General features: G+C 37.1%; 1 protein-coding gene across 1 annotated transcript in view; it reads left to right on the top strand.

Annotated features, from left to right (window-relative positions):
• Positions 1-18,371, top strand: part of LOC126481737 (uncharacterized) — a 138,938-nt gene that overhangs the window by 32,677 nt on the left and 87,890 nt on the right. The window contains exon 4 of the mRNA XM_050105692.1: positions 32-167. Within this exon, the coding sequence (XP_049961649.1) occupies positions 32-167 (136 nt within the window). The remainder of the gene's footprint in view (positions 1-31; positions 168-18,371) is intronic.

Genomic DNA, 18,371 nt, shown 5'->3' with positions numbered 1-18,371 from the left:
TGCTCTCAAATAATAACTCTCTGTTTTGTAGTTTATGCTACTTGTGGACAAACTGTGAGAGAAAACAACACATATTTCATTAGTGCCAACTATCCCCAACCTTATGATGGAACAGGAGCATGCCGGTTGCTTGTCAACAAGCTGCGTTCTGATGTCTGTCAGTACAGGTAAGTTGAAACCATCTTTATTATTTATGATGAAACCAAAACAGTGTGCTTTGCTGACATTATCTTGCTTCTAATAGAATGTTTAAAGAAAAATTCATAAATGGTAACATTACCTAATATTATGTGCACTGTTAACTTGGTTCATTTCATTTCTTGTATAAAGCCTTATCCAGCTTAACAAATCTTCCAATAACAGGCAGACATATGTAAATGCCTGTGTCTGTATATGTGCGGATGGATGTGTGTGTGTGTGTGTGTGTGTGTGTGTGTGTGTGTGTGTGTGTGTGTATGTGTGTGTGTGTGAGTGTATACCTGTCCTTTTTTTCCCCTGAGGTAAGTCTTTCTGTTCCCGGGATTGGAATGACTCCTTACCCTCTCCCTTAAAACACACATCCTTTTGTCTTTCCCTCACCTTCCCTCTTTCCTGATGAAGCAACTTTGGGTTGCGAAAGCTTGAAATTTGTGTGTGTGTTTGTGTGTTTTTTATTATCTCTATCAACATACCAACACTTTTGTTTGGTAAGTTACAGCATCTTTGTTTTTAGATATATTTTTTTCCCATGTGGAATGTTTCCCTCTATTATATTCATATTACTTATTTAATTTGACCTGACCATCAGATCCTCTCTTACATTAGACCATGGCTTCACACATACAGTACCTTTATTACATCACAGTTAACCTAAGAGATAACCATTTTAATCTAACAAATAGCATTAAAACGATTTCAGTGTGTATACTGACAATGTGAGTGAATAATACTGACTAGAAACTAGAAAAATTTATTCTGGCAGTACTCATCCAATTATTGATGCTTCTGCCACTATAAAGTAATAATAATAATAATAATAATATAATAACATAATAATAATAACAATGATAATGGCAGACATAAAAAGAATGTATAGTTGTAGAAAATAGATGTTTCCTGATATGGAGAGTTTTGGGGAAAGAAAAGGAGATTACACCAGCTAAGAATACTTGAAAATGAGTAAGATCGCATTGAAAAAATAGATGTACAAGGCTAATGGATGCATGCAGGGACGATGGTTATCATTACTGTTGCTTTAGTAGATATGTCACTCTCTTCTGAACCTGTAGGTGTTATTCTGTTCTCTAACTTGATGCAACCAAGCGGCTCTAGGCACTTCAACCTGGAACCGTGTGACTGCTACAGTCACAGCTTTGAATCCTGCCTCAGACATGGATGTGTGTGATGTCCTTAGGTTAGTTAGATTTAAGTATTCCTAAGTTCTAGGGGACTGAGGTCCTCAAATGTTGAGTCCCATAGTGCTCAGAGCCATTTGAACCATTTGAAGTTGATGCAGGAGGTTATTCCAGAGTCAGGTTCCTGCTACTGAGAAGGACTCTGGTGGACTGGGACTGAATGGATTTTTTTTATGGGAACAGGTGTTTCTGCCATGTTGTTCAGACAAAATAATTGAAGTCACAGAGAGATACAGGGGACAGTGCACATTGATAAGACAGTAGAGAAGACAGATAGTATGGAAATCTCAGTGCTTGTATGCACACAGCCAGGATAGGTGTGCATGTGATGATAAAATATGAGTTGAAGTTGAACATTGCAGGTACAACAAACACAGGAATTCATAACCAGTTGCAGGTGTCAAGAGCTTTCCCAAGAAAGGCCTTGCAGAATAACTCTGTTGTAATAAATAATTGGAAGTGTAAGTGTTTGTACAAGTTTTGTTTTCAGGCCAAATGGAAGTGCTTTTTATGTTTTTTGTAGGACATCGAGATATGCTGATACCTTCTTGCACATTGCAGTTAGATGCTCAGTCCAATTTAGATTCTCATCTGCTACTACTCATAGACTCTACTGAAGATGAGAAGTAGGTATTTGTCCCATTGGGTGTTAAATATGGTAGGAATTCCCTATATTTTGGATTAATGAAACCAGAATTATGAACCAGTACTGTTTGGGTTTTGGATGGGTTGAGCTGTAATACTACATCCTGTGCTCATTTAGATAGTGTACACAGGGTGGTATTGAGATTCTTGATAGTTGTCTCCCGGTTTATTGGTTTTGCACTTCGATACAGATAGAGACCATCAGCATACATGTGATGTTCGCAGCAGAACAAAACTGACAATGAAAATAGTATATGACCTAATACTGAACCCTGGGGGGTGTCTGATGCTACCTGTCCCCATTGTGATTTTATGGTGTTAGACGAGACACACTGTTGGCAAGACATCAGATATGAGTGAAACCACTGCACAGTACTTGGTGAGAAAGGTAGGCTGTTAAGTTTGGCAAGTAAAAGGTCGAAGTTGACAGTGTCAAAGGCTTTGCCAAAGTCTAAGAAGCGCATGATACTCTCTCTTGTGCATCCATGGAAAGCTTCAGGTCACCAGTTTCATATAATAGGTATTCATCTAGTAGGTTGTTCGTTGTTAGCTGGTCTGAATTATATATATTTTAAGGCACTGGACAGCACAAGAAGAATGCAAATAGGTCAGCAATTGGAGGAAGTTCTGGAAATGTTTATGCTAGCAGCTTAGCTAGTCTTTGTTTCCAGGCCTCAAGAAAAACTTGTGGTTAAGGAGTGAAAAATGAAATGTCATGTGGCTAGGTCCTCCCGTCGGGTAGGCCGGTCACCTGTGCAAGCCTTTTTAGTTGATGCCAGTGGCGGCTTGCATGTCAAGGTTAAGGAGTAATTGATGATATCTGTTATTGGGGACATTAGTGAGACAGTAATGAGCTTCATCATTTGGACTATGATGTCATTGTACCCAGTAGATACTGATCTGATATGCATGATTGCTTTTTGATGGTATTGCAAATAAGATGCTTCAGATAGAATTTCTTGTGGCTGTAGTTGTTTACCTCTCTGAAGTAATCAACGAGTGTCTATTTTGCTTGTGGTTCAGTTGTGGTTGTAGGTAATATGTAGTACTGGTCCATTTTTCTGACTGAGACAAAGGGATTAGCTGTAACTTTCACTTTGTCTATACCAAGACCATGTAGGTTTTTCTATAGGAAACTGCTCATTTTTTGTTATAGATTAATGTATGGGCATGCCTAAGTTTTGTATTTTGCACAGCTTGACTGATGATGTTTTGCTTCTGCTTATAAGCAGCACCAGTTTCAGGCATGGTGTGCACTTTGTATGCCTAATATGTAGTGTTTCTGAGATTCATCAGCTGTGTCAATTCTTCAGTTAGCCATTTTGTGGTCTTTAGGGAACCATACCTGTTATATAGTCCTGCAAGTTTATTAGTAAATCAATGGAGTTTCTTGTTTCTGTCTTAGAATAGCATAGAAGATGTCCCCCAAAGAACTTCTTGCACCTCAGCTGCAAATTCGGATAAATTGATGCCTCTGAAGTCTCAGTATGTTGTCAGTTTAGGTCTCTTTCTAGGACATTCTAGCGAGTATTTCATGACAAATATGACACGGGCAGACATGTCAGTTGTAGGTATCTAAGAAGTTCAGATTACTCTGTTTGGGGATTTTGTTGCAAATATGTCTATGAAAGTGTGACTACTCTTCATGTGATGGGTAGGAGCAAGCTGAAGAAGTGACACTTTCGAAGAAGAAAAAAGCATCCACTGAAATTTCACACTGGAAGAACTATTACATAAAAAAATTATGTTAGTGTCACCAACTATAATTATATGCTCATATGTCAACTTGAGACATGAAAGACCCGTTCTGAAGCAGGCAAACCTGCCTACTTTAGAAAGTTTGCAGAGGACACACACAATCCACTTTCTTTCATGGGTTGTGATTTCCATGAGCACATATTCCACTTGTTTACCTTCATTATTGTTGTATGTGTGTAGCACAGTAGGTATGTCCCTACTCCATCCCCTTGCCTGTTACATCTGTCATATCTTAGAAAGATGCAGCCATCTATACTTACTGAGCTCATCGGGAACACTTGGTCTGAGCCATGTCTTCAACAGAAGTCTTACATGGATGTCTGTGGCTTGAAATATATGACAGAACTTGTTGAGATGAGCTGGCAGAGATTGGACATATGCGTATGCTATGTGGAGCTTGGCACATTCAGATGCAGAACTTACGAGGTTACCACTGCTGGACATTAGGAACTCTGGGTCAGGTGCTGGTGAGGGAATGGAGCATAAGGAAGCATACTGAGGTAGCTGAGTGCAGGTTCCTGGAAGTGAAAACTGTGGTACCTTCAGGGCACTGTGAGGCTTTGTGGCCAAGGCCAGTGAGTTTTGCAGCAGCCATTAAGTAGTCAGTGACAGGAAAAGAAACTTTCTAAACAGAGCTAAAATAATCTGTAAGAAACAGTATTGAAAAACAAGGCAAATTGAATAAAAACAGAGTGTACTATTAATGGCACTAATATTGAGTAACAATAATAATACGATGATAAATTGCCAAATGAAAGTGAAAGTAACACTAAGTGAGTACAGTAATTAATAAAGTAAATAAGAAACAATAGAAACAGGAATTAATAGTGAAGTGAAACAAAACATTTTAAACTGGTTAAGTTATGATAAGCTATAATCTACAATAATGATATACACACACAAGCTTGCAGCAGCAAGAGTTGAAATGTTCTTAACTCCAAAATAACAGGGTTTAAAGTTCATTTCCATTGCAAACTGATCTGTTTCCATTTTCAGTCTCCAGCACTATCCTGCCCTCATTTTGCCAATGTTTTGTACCCTAAATCTTGAAATCACATTGTTCAGAATGGTCAGTCCTTTTGTATTGGTAGACCCAACATCACAAATTTCTTCTTTGCTCTGAAGATTTCTGATCTTTTCCTGTAGGACATGACCTTCACTATTATTGGTCTAGGTTTTGTAGATCCTGGTATCATATGTCCCACTCTATGACTTCAGTCTGTGTCATTCATTGTCACTTTCAGGCCTACCTTCTTGCAGGCAAGATTTATCACTAATTTGTCTGTATTCTCTCCTATGTGTTATCCTCTGGAATTCCAAACAGTTTGAGGTTATTGCATCTCTGATATTGTTCAAGTTGATTAGGCTTCTTGACCATTTCTGTTCAAACATTCTTGCCCTATCCTCAGTTTTTTCAGTGATTTGCTCACAGCTTCCACAGTTTGCTGTATTTAGTATGACACTAATGAAATTACAGCTTCAGTGATGGTCTAGACAACAAGCCCAAGCCTGTCCTGCACATATAGAATGATACTACCCTAAGCATTGAAGAGTGCAGAAACATCAGAAATGCCAAGAAATGCAGCCACAACTCCCAGTATCATCTCGACCTCAGCATTTTAGGTAGCCTGGTTATCGGTGGTGCTGCACATTGTTCAGTCATTTTCTATTTTGAGAACAGATTGATGCAGTGTATAAAAATGAATTGCTTATATGACAATAGGCACTCTTGACATGAATTTTGAACTTGTACAACAACATAACTGCTTAATAACACCTCCAACACTACAAAATTTCAGGTAAACTTGTGAGCCAAGCTAGTGCATGTCACTCACTTTCTGCCATCTCATTATCATATTATATTATTAATGTACTTGGAGGAATCATTCCTATATTCAAAAACAGTATTGACACTCTTTCACTGGAAATTCCAATGAGTAGGCACAAAACATGACAGCCATTTTTATACTGTTTCACTGTCCGTTGAGGAAACACTGAAAAGGAGCTATGAAGTCCCTGACATTTGGTGAAAATGTTCACACATTTTTATTAATGGAAGTGCCTGTAAGCACAACCAGATTCAACTGGTGACCATAACAGTGAATTATGGAGAAGCAGTGTAAAATTTTTCCTTAAGAAGAGCATGCACCCTTTGTGATGAGACACTCACGATTTCTGCATCATCGTACATTTGTGCAACTAGTTTGTGTGGACAGTTCTTGAAATTATGATTTATCTGTTCTGTGATGTACATCATCAAAGACTGTGCACAATGCTTTTCTGGTTCTATGATGGCCCAAAACCTTCTAATAATGACGTACCTACATACAATAACCATCTAGGAAAAACAGGTTACATCACAGGTTTCACCATCTGTTGCAACCAGAAACTCTAAACCCTTAATTTCCTTTCTAAATTCCTCTTGCTAAACTAGAAGCACACATTACATGAGTTCATTCTGGGTGGTTTTAGAGGTGGTTTTGAAAATCATTGCTTTCCTAAATGTGATTTTAATACTGAGTCTACTTCTGCACCAAAATTAGTCAAGGCATTAAAAATGCCAGGATTGGAACATGATTCGGTCTGTTCATGTTGGTTGAGGGCAAGTTCCAATGCATGACAGAAACAAATAGTTAGTAACTAGATTTAGTATGTATCTATTATCGGTAACATTTAGATTGTGTAGTGGCATAGGCCTTCTGTATTTACTGTCTAATTCAACAGTTGTATTTACTTTCTGACAGTCTCTTTGTTATGTCTATCTGCAACTCATCATCTTTGCTATATGGTGAGTAGCAACTATTCTTTTCATTGTTGTATTTATGTTGTGTACAATTGCTAGATTCAAAATGTCATTCAGATGGTCCAAGGAAAGTTCGTGTTTCTTAATTTTGTCATAGAGGATGAATGTCACAGAATCCATGTTTAGTCCGTGAAAGCTCTCCTTCAAATACTAAACAAGGAACATGAAACAAGGTGTTTTCCAAATCACAACCACACAGGCATTCGGGCTTACTTTATGGATCAGAGTTATATTTTCTACTGAACTGATGACTTTTCATTTTATCTGTCTGGAAAATCATTAAACTAAGAGTTGGTCTACCTACCTTCTTAGTTTCTAATTTATTTATTTATTTTTTCCAAATTTGCTTAAAATAACGGACTGAGAGGACAAAAAAACTATGTGATTCATTATTTCATGTATTCACTTTTCTCATAATTCTGTAGGACACACTAAAATAACAAGTACAATGGCCAGGAAATAATTACTTTGCTCACAGCTACACATGAACTGGTAAGGAACCCCACTTTGAAGATCTGACAGCTCTGGTTCTCTTCGGAAGGAAGATGGTGGGCAAGCCACTGAGTGCTACTTCTTTGTCGGGCCCAAGGTACTGGCTGTGTTACTCCGTTGTGGCACTATTTCTTCATTTGTTGTGGTAAAGGAGGGCTTTATTTTATATCTCCTAATTAAGAATTTATTTGGAAGGGATTAAAGGGGACACTTCCGACATTCACCTTACATGTTGCCATCATTGTTTGCCACTTGATTGCATGAAGTACAGTCACCATACTGTTGCACACTGCAGTTGCAAGCTTCTCCATCAGTCACTCCATGATAGGACCTACCAGTGACTTGATGCTATTTTGCAGGTTGCATCCACATGTTTAGTCATTCTCATGGCATGATTAGGAGGTTTTGTCTTGTTTGCATGTCAGTGGCAAATGCTGCTCAGCTTGTTCTTGGCTACTGCCTCCTCTCTCAGAACTTTTAAGTGTTACAGGGTTTAGGTTAGCATCTCACTATTGTAGATCAGAAATGGAGAAAGGAGGAGTTGCCACATTCATCAGGAACTGTCATAAATTTAAGAACATAGACATTCATAAATTTTGCCTAGAACAGCATATGGAAGCATGTGCAACAGAATTAGATTTTCACAAAAAATCTTTCATAATATTAAGTGTATATCGAGCACCTGCAGGTAACTTTAATCTGTTTGTAAACCACCTTGAAGCTGTTCTGGCCCATTTAACAACCAAAAACAAAGAAATAGTGGTTGCTGGTGATTTCAATGTAGATTTCCTTAAAGACTCTCCCAATAAGAACCTATTTGAGTTAGTAACACTATCATTCAACTTAATTCCCACAGTAAAGTTCCCCACTAGGATAACCACTTGCTCACAAACAGCCATTGATAATATCTTTATAGAAAAGTCAAATGAACAAAATTATATTACAAAACCAATAGTCAATGGCCTCTCAGACCATGACATGCAGTTCCTTCTGTTAAATGTTAATACTGAACAGGATATAAAATCTGTTAAATCTGAGCTCAAGAGGGTAATCAGTAAGCCAAAAATTGATTATTTTAGGACACTCCTCAGAGACATTCACTGGACTGATGTTTACAGTGCTCATGGCATGAATGAAAAATATAACATTTTTGCTAATAAAGTGCTTACCTTATTTGAACACTGCTTTCCCCCAAAACTTACCAAGGTTAGAGCAAAGTCTACAAAGAAGCCATGGATTACTCGAGGAATAGGGGTATCTTGTAAAACAAAAAGAAAACTGTATCTGTCAATCCGAAACATTTCCAATGTTGATGCTATAGCACATTATAAGAAATACTGCAAAATATTAAAGACTGTAATACGGATGTCAAAGCAAATATATTACAAGGAAAAGATAGTCATATCAGATAACAAAATAAAGACAATATGGGATATAGTGAAGGAGGAGACCGGTAGAACCAGACATGAAGAGGAACAAATAGCATTAAGAGTAAATGATGCATTGGTGACAGATGTGTATAGTGTTGCAGAACTTTTTAACAAACATTTTATAACTGTTACTGAAAAGATGGGGTTGTCAGGTTCGGTAGATGCTGCTATGGATTACCTTAGACCAGACATTTCAAGTAACTTCCATAATATGAATTTGACCCTCACTACCCCAACAGAAATAATGTCCATCATAAAATCTTTAAAATCAAAAACATCTAGTGGGTATGATGAAATATCAACAAAGTTAATTAAAGAATGTGATTCTGAGCTAAGTAACATATTAAGCTATTTGTGTAACCAGTCGTTTATCAGTGGAATATTTCCCGAATGGCTGAAATATGCTGAAGTTAAGCCACTGTTTAAGAAGGGAGATAAAGAAATAGCATCAAATTTCCGTCCAATTTCACTGTTGCCAGCATTCTCAAAAATTTTCGAAAAAGTAATGTACAGTCGTCTTTATAACCATCTTATCTCAAATAACATACTGTCAAAGTCACAGTTTGGATTTCTAAAAGGTTCTGATATTGAGAAGGCTATCTACACTTACAGTGAAAATGTACTTAATTCATTAGACAAAAAATTGCAGGCAACTGGTATATTTTGTGATCTGTCAAAGGCATTTGACTGTGTAAATCACAATATCCTTTTAAGTAAACTAGAATATTATAGTGTAACAGGAAATGCTGCAAAATGGTTCAAATCTTATATCTCTGGCAGGAAACAAAGGGTGTTATTAGGAAAGAGACATGTATCAAGCTATCAGGCATCATCCAACTGGGAACTAATTACATGTGGGGTCCCACAAGGTTCCATTTTGGGGCCCTTACTTTTTCTTGTGTGTATCAATGACCTTTCATCAGTAACATTACCAGATGCCAAGTTTGTTTTGTTTGCTGATGATACAAACATTGCAATAAATAGCAAATCAAGTGTAGTCTTAGAAAGATCAGCCAATAAAATATTTGTAGACATTAATCACTGGTTCCTAGCCAATTCTTTGTCACTAAACTTTGAAAAAACACACTACATGCAGTTCAGAACTTGTAAGGGGTGTCCCAAGAGTATATGTCTAACATATGATGACAAAAAGATAGAAGAAGTGGACGGTGTTAAATTCTTGGGATTACAGCTTGATAATAAATTCAACTGGGAGGAGCACACCACAGAACTGCTGAAGCGTCTTAACAAATCTCTGTTTGCAATGCGAATTTTGTCAGACATAGGGGATATAAAAATGAAAAAGCTGGCATACTATGCTTACTTTCATTCCATAATGTCATATGGGATTATTTTCTGGGGTAATTCATCAAGCCAAGCTAAAGTTTTCCGGGCACAAAAACGTGCAGTAAGAATTATATGTGGTGTGAACTCAAGAACATCCTGCAGAAGCCTGTTTAGGGAACTAGGGATACTAACTACAGCTTCCCAATATATTTATTCCTTAATGAAATTTGTCATTAAAAATATATCACTTTTTCAAACCAACAGCTCAATTCATGGAATCAATACTAGAAATAAGAATAATCTTCACAAGGATTTAAAGTCACTTAGTCTTGTACAAAAAGGTGTGCATTATTCAGGAACACACATTTTCAATAACTTGCCAGCAGCCATAAAAAGCTTAACAACCAATGAAATTCAGTTTAAGAGAAGCCTAAAGGATTTATTGGTGGCCAACTCCTTCTACTCCATTGATGAATTTCTGAGGAAAACCAACTGATTTGTATATAAGTACAACATAACTTCTGCACAATTTCAGTGCAGTAATGTGTTCACTGAAAATTTGTGTGTGTGTGTGTGTGTGTGTGTGTGTGTGTAAGTATAATCCAACTTCTGCACCATTTCATTGCAGTAATGTGTTCATTGTAAATAAGTATTACAGTAGTTGTATTACATGTTTCTTACCTTATAAATAAATATAAAACTTTTTTATTTTAAATTCAGTGCAATAGTATTTGTAAAATGACTCTTAGTGTTCATTAAAAAATGACGATCATTCCACTTGGGACCTGTGGAATGGTACATTAGCTTATTTGTTTTAGTTTAAATATTTGTCATGTATTGTTGTTTTTCTGACATGTTCCACATCCTGGAGGACCTCCTCACTACGGATCAATTGGAATGAAAGTAAATCTAATCCAAAATCTAATCAGGTGGCTGGAGTGGTGTTTATACACCAAAGACGCATATACAAATATGTTGTTGCCAAGAATATTCAGTGCACAGCACATCACTCACTCCCCCTCCCCTGTACTGCCGCCCTGTGACACGCAGGTCCACGTCTGCAAGCCCAGCCCAACTCAAGTTGGCACTGGAACACTTTCATCCTATTCAGTTGATTTTGGAATTTTTAGCCCAGGCGTTTCAAAAGAGGAAAATGGCATACTACTTCTCAACCTGTATAAAAAAAACTCAAAAAGCAAGCATAGTTGAACAAAAGTATTCCTGGGGGTAGTACAAACCTATGCAGGATTGGCCTCTGGAATAATGTCCTTATTGTATTTACACTGTGTTATGCTGGTGTCATATTTTGTTCTGGTTTACCATAGCACATATCAGTCAACAGATTGAATTCTGTAGTTTCATCTTACATACAGACCACATCTGTACTATTTTGGAATTTGTCATCCACTTCAGAATCATCACACATTGTCATAAATGATGTTTAGCTATCCCTTCTATTTATTTAAACCCATCTCAATTGGCTACTCATGATGAAGTTGAGCAGTTCATCTTTTTTTTCATAGTGCAAGACCAATCTTTCTTACTTCGTTCACTCAAAATTAAACTTTGTGTTTCAAGCAAAGTTTGTTATTTATACACACGAAAATTAATTATTACCAGCTGAGTCAAGATTATGTTACCACTCTAGCAGTAGATATATTCTTGATCATTGAATCTGTGTGTAAACGAAACTTTTTAACAATACCAAATGAAGCCCATGCATCCATTTCATAGAGAATGGATAATATTATTTGTTGAATTCTATCCTTCAGGTCACTGATGTTGTTGATTTTCCTGTTGTACATATGCTCCTTGATTAATCCCCAGAACCAAAACTACTGGGTGTCAACTCCAGTGATTGTGGAGGTCGGTGTAGTTGTCCAGATAGCAGGAAATTTTTGGTTAAGATATGCACAAAAAGTGTGTACATAATGTGGTGGAATGCTGTTTTGTTAGAAGAAATTCTTGCGTTAGATTTGTAGTGGAATTTCACCAATGGCATACTCCTGCAACATGTCTGTATTCACTGTAGATTTATCAATGAAGTAGGGCCCTATTTTACAGTGGTAGTCACAGTGCACCAGATATTCACCTACGGAGAGCCACACACATGTTGTGAGGATTTTCAATGCTTCAAAAAATTTTGTGATATTGATTAACAAATCCACTTGTATGAAATGTAGCCTCATTGCTGAATGCCAGTAACTTGCTGTTGTCATTCTAAATTTTCATTAGTTCAGCTCATATCTGATATAATTCTACTCTAACACTCTTGGCTCTATTGTTAAGGCTTTTGAATGTGGTACGGCCACATCACAAAATCATATTCCAAAATATGCCACACAGTTCATTGGGGAATCCCAGTTTTAAAATTACAGTGTCTAGTTGACTCTGAAGGACTCTGCACTACACATTACTGAGTGACAGCAATGTTCCTTTCAGATCTTCCTGATCTTGGATGTCCTGTATTTCCTTGAGTTGGCTGCTACTGCTCCAGTTTCTACAAACTTTTGATAATTGCAGCAAACCATTAATGACATGATGGTTCATATGAAAACCAATCCTGAAATGTTGAATGTGCTGCAATTGGTGAACCATATGCTTCCATGAAGCTTGGTAGATCTATTCTTTACTCTGGTGTAAATCTGTCAGCCATTATGCAATCTTACTTATAAAGAAGAAAAACAGTAAAGTTTGTATCACTCATGTTGGATGGCCTACATGCTAAAGTTTGTTTAATTGTTATAGAAAGATAAACATTGAACATGTTTGGAGCATAGTTAATTGATACATATTAACCCCATTTGAATGGTAACATAATCTTAAATCACCCAGTATTTTATAAGAAATGCTGTAAGAATTCCACATCCTTTTTGCTTTCAAACAAATCCCCATTGCTGCTTTCCTTCTGAATTATATTTTGATGCAAATCGTTTGTTTTTACTTACAGTCAAAACTATTAAATGAGAATCTGTTCAGAACCACAATTAAAGTATGGAAAGTCACTCCAAACATTTTTAATGCATAGACTACAGTGCCAATGAAAAATTAATTCCATGTGTTTTGATGCATTTCTCAAATGTTATCAGCTTCATAATAATCTTATGATTTCATTTAACTTATCTGTGTATCCATTAAACAGGGACACAGATGCAAGGAATATGATTAAGCCATAGCTCTCCACATCAGATTCACACTGACATGACAAAAGTCAAGGAACAATGATATGTACATATGCAGATGGTGGCAGCACCGTGTACACCAGGTATAAAAGGGCAGTGTATTGGTGGAGCTGTCATTTGTGCTCAGGTGATTTATGTGAAAAGGTTCCTGATGTGATTATGGTGACACGAAGGGAATGGTAGTTGAAGCTAAAGGAATGAGACATTCCAGTTCAAAATCATTAGGGAACTCAGTATTCCAAGACAGACAGCATCAAGAGTGTGCCAATAATACCAGTTTTCAGGCATTACCTCTAATAGTGGATGATACAATGGCTGTCGGTCTTTACTTAAAATGAGAGCAGCAGCATTTGCATTAAGTTGTCAGTGCCAACAGACAAGCAACACTGCATGAAATAACCATATGTGGGACACACAACAAACGTGTCCATTAGGACAGAGTGACAAAATTGGGCATTAATGGGCTATGGCAGGAAATGCCTGATGCAAGTGCATTTGTTAACAGCACAACACCACCTGCAGTGCCTCTTCAGGACTTATGACCATATCAGTTGAACTCTAGACAACTGGAAAACCATGGCCTCATCAGGTGAGTCCCAATTTTTGTTGGTAAGAGTTGATGGCAGGGTTCAAGTGCAGTGTGGCACAGACCCAATGAAGCAATGGACCCAAGTTGTCAACAAGACACTGTGCGAGCTGATGCTGGTTGCATAATGGTGTGGCCTGTGTTTACATGGCATGGACTGGGTCCTGAGGTCCAGCTGAACTGATCATTGACCATTTGCAGCCTTTCATGGACTTCATACTCTCAAACAACAATAGAATTTTTAAGGACGTCTGCACAATAAGTTGAAGCCCATTCTGGACAATTTGAGTGAATAATTTGGCCGTCCAGATTGTGTGACATGAATCCCCTCAAATATTTATGGGACATAATGAAGCGGTCAGTTTATGCACAAAATCCTGTATCGACAATACTTTCACAATTGTGGATGGCTGTAGAGGCAGATGGCTCATTATACACAAGTCTGTTCAAAAAATTCTGGAACATTCATAGTTTCACACCAATGGTGTGTTAGCACAAAATGTGTTTGGCATCCATGAACATGTCTGTGTTTAATGTGTAACTGCCAGAAGTTTCATTGTTGTATGTCTGTTGGTTATGGTTGAGTGCTATATTGCATTATATTTTACATGAAACTCAAGAAAATCTTTACAGAGACACACCAGATTATGCAGGAAGCCATGGTGATGAGTGATGAAACCATACTCAGTTTTATGAATGGTTCACATGGTTTAAAAATGGCTGGACGGAAGTTAAAGATTACCCTAATTCAGGACGCACTTCAACATCTACCGATGATGCTCATGTCAGGAATGTCAATGAAATTGTGTGTGCCAGTTGAAGATGGTCTGTCCAAGTATTGCAGAAAAATGTAACATTTCAGTTGGCTCATATCATGAAATCCTCACATAGCAACTTGGAATGCATTTTGTTGCCCCCAAGTTCGTCCCACAGCTCATGAATCAAGACCACCAAACAGACTGTGAAGTGCTTTTGGATTGCACAAATGAGAACAAGATGTTCCTTAAGAGAATCATAATTTGTAATGAGACATGAATCTATGACTACAATGTTGAGACCAAGGTTCTGTCTTCACAATGGGTCAGGAAACGCTTGTCAGGTCATGTCAAATGTCAAAGCCATGCTGATAGTTTTCTTTGACTTTTAAGGGTTAGTTCATCATGAATTAATGCACAGGGACAAACTGTTAATCAATTTTAGTATCAGGACATGTTGCAGTGACTGTGAGAAAATGTGAGAAGAAGATGACCTGAAATGTGGTGAGATAATTCATGGCTCTTGCCTCATGATAACGCACCCACACATTCATCCATGTTGGTGCATGACTATTGAACAAACAACGAAATCACTGTTCTGCTTCATCCTCCATACTTTCCAGCCCTGGCACCTGTGGACTTTCCTTTATGTCCAAAGTTAAAAACCTTGAAGGAAGGATGAAGATTTGCAATGATAGATGAGATAAAAGAAAATTTGCAGACAGTACTTTGTGCAACCCAACAAGAGGCATACCAAGACTGTTTCCAGAAGTGGAAACATGATTGGGAGCAGTACATCAGTTGTGGAGAAGAGTATTTCGTAAGAGACCATGCATAATAAGTAAAAGGTAAGTGTAGAAAAATGTTGTGGACAAAGTTCTGGAATTTTTTGAACAGACTTTGTACGTGATAGATCCAAATGCTGTGAAAGATGCAATTGCAGTTCACTTATAGCTTTCAAGTACTACTTTAAAGAATTTCTAATCTTTTATGTTGTAGTGTGATCCCCACTTCAACATGTACTACACACTGAAGGATTAACACACAACAGATCTAGGTGGAAGCTTCAGTCCTTACCTGTGATGTGCTTAGTATCCGTACTTTAATTCCATGGTCCTCAACTCTCATTACTTCTTTATGGGTGCTTCCTCAGAACCACACCACTAGAAGCAGCCACAAAAAATTGAAAACTTACAGTTTTGTATCATAGTGACACATGATCATTGACTGCAGCAATAATAATAATAATAATAATAATATTTATTCAACATTGAATAATCAAATACAATCCCTAGAAATAATACAGTTTCAGGACATCATACAGATTATTCTTCTGAATACGTCAGTTTACAAATTACAAACTAAAGATTTGTTTGTATTAATCAATTTTACATTGTGATGGATTTTACATTTGGTAGTATACAATCATGATATTACAAATATTGTTTTCATCAACATTATATTACTTGCAGGTTACTTAAAACTATGAGCTTGACATACTTATGAAGCACTTTTCATACAGATATAATACTCGTCTAGGGAATAAAAAGGGTTTTCAATTAGAATTCTTTTTAGCTGATCTTTTAATTTGTTAGTAGGAAGGGTTGTGAGACTTTTTGGTAGGGCATTGGCTAGCTTCAGCCCAGCATGAAGTGAATTTTTTTCATATAAAGCTGTTCTGTGGCTATTTACATGGTATCTGAACTTTTGCCTTGTATCATACTGGTGCAGGTCACAGTTGAAATTCGGATTTATTGTTTTCACAAGCAATATAACTTTCAATATGTATACCCCTATAATGGTAAGCACACCTAATTTTGGGAACAGATTCCGACATGATTCTCGAGGTTTGGCACCACAAATAATTCTGATAACTTTTTTCTGTAGTATTAATAATGTACTTAGGTTGGCTTGAGTTGTTGCACCCCATATTTCTACAGCATAGTTTAAGTTTGATGAGAATAGGGCATGATAAGCAGTTTTTAGTACACACATGTCCTTACAATATTTGCTAATCATATTTATACCAAACACATTTTTTGACAGCTTACATGCTAAGGAATCAATATGCATGTCCCATTTGAGGCTGTCCTGGATTGTAATTCCCAAGAACTTTGTCCATTTTTCCTTTTTTACAATGTCATTTCCTATGGATAATTTCATGTCAAATTCTATTTGTTTCCTTGTGTTAAATTCCATCATTGCAGTCTTTGAAGCACTTACATTTAGATGGCTTTCATTAAAATACTTGACTCTTTCATTAGTTACACTGTTGCACTGTACCTCCAGACTCTCATAGTCTTTGTGTTTACACACTATTGATGTGTCATCTGCAAACAATATTTTTGTACAGTTAGGAGAACAATACTGTATATCATTAACATAAATCAAGAAAAAAGAGGTCCCAAGACAGAACCTTGAGGCACTCCATATTTGATATCAGTAATTTTAGATTTGTAAGACCCACTGTTTGTTTTAAGCAAGACAAATTGTTTTCTATTGCTCATATACGATTTTATTAGCTCATAGCCAGTTCCTCTGATACCCAGGTTGCACAGCTTGTCAAGTCATATGGTGATGTTGACACAATCAAAAGCTTTTTCTAGATCAAGGAACACTCCAGTTACATACTCCTTGTTCTCTATGGCCGTTATTATTTTGTCTATTAATTGTGCTAATGCTACAGTGCAGTGTGCAACTATTTTGTCATCACATCAGTACTTTATACTGACGTGTACTACTTGATCTCTCATGATTCATACTACCTAAACCCATTGTGTGTGTGTTGGATCACTGGACTCACCACGCTACAAACCAGTACATCCCCAGGACCACAATAATCTGAAACCATTCTGTTGTCTTTGAGCTGCCTTCAGTGGTCTTCCATAACAGCCATCACAGGCTGCCTTGTTTGTTTTGCGCAGTCTGGGGCGCTGCAGTCATGGACTGTGCGGCTGGTCCCGGCGGAGGTTCGAGTCCTCCCTCGGGCGTGGGTGTGTGTGTTTGTCCTTAGAATAATTTAGGTTAAGTAGTGTGTAAGCTTAGGGACTGATAACCTTAGCAGTTAAGTCCCATAAGATTTCACACACATTTTTTGTTTGTTTGTTTTACACTTGTCTATACTTTTCACACATGATCAATTTTTTACCCTGCAGCATTATAGTACTGAGGACATTAAGTATACCACATTTACTATTAAACAAACACATTACTTAATGGATTACCTTACAAAGTCTCAACATCATAAACATTAAATCCATATATATTATTGCTTCTTACACACACAATAAAAACACAGGCAGCTGCTTTCTTCCTTCTACATCACTATACAATGCTCCCTACAATGTCACTTTCTTACATTTTTTCTTTTGTATTTATTTGTTCTGGTAACTGCGCAATAAATGTTATTAGTTTCCTTCTCAGTTTTCAGGAGACCAGCTTCATGGAAATTCTGCTTTTATTTTGTCAAAATAGCTCTCTAATTAATAGAAAATCTGAATCAGCTTAAAAAAACGGAAGTTTATGGTTTAATGTCATGTTGACATTGAGATCATTAGAGATGGAGAACACATTCAGAATGTTTGAAGGTTGGGGCAGGAAATTGGCTGTGCACTTTCAAAAGAACCATCATAACATTTACTTGAAGCAGTTTGGGGTACTCAGCAGCCAGAGACTGTGGTTGTGTGTGTGTGTGTGTGTGTGTGTGTGTGTGTGTGTGTGTGTGTGTGTGTGCTGTCCAATTCTGAAATTCTGATGAAGGTCTTTCTGGCCTTGCTTGATACGCTTTTTGTTGTGGCTATCTGCAACTCAGCATCTCTGCAATATATTATAAATCATTATTCTGTCCTGGGTTTTTCATTGTTTGAATGCTTGGAAAGACATATTTAGGTACTTTACTTTTCTTGAATCAGAGTATAAATTATGCCCTACTTTTATTTCCAACAAATTTTGCTGTTCCTACATGTTGTGTGATGTGTATCTTTCACAAACAGCATATGGCACCATATATTACCAGAATTACGCATTTTGGGGCAAATCA

This window comes from Schistocerca serialis, chromosome 5 (genome assembly GCF_023864345.2).
Source record: "Schistocerca serialis cubense isolate TAMUIC-IGC-003099 chromosome 5, iqSchSeri2.2, whole genome shotgun sequence".
Taxonomy (NCBI): domain Eukaryota; kingdom Metazoa; phylum Arthropoda; class Insecta; order Orthoptera; family Acrididae; genus Schistocerca; species Schistocerca serialis.
Note: the sequence above shows the minus strand (reverse complement) of the source record. Positions and strands in the feature narration are given on the sequence as shown.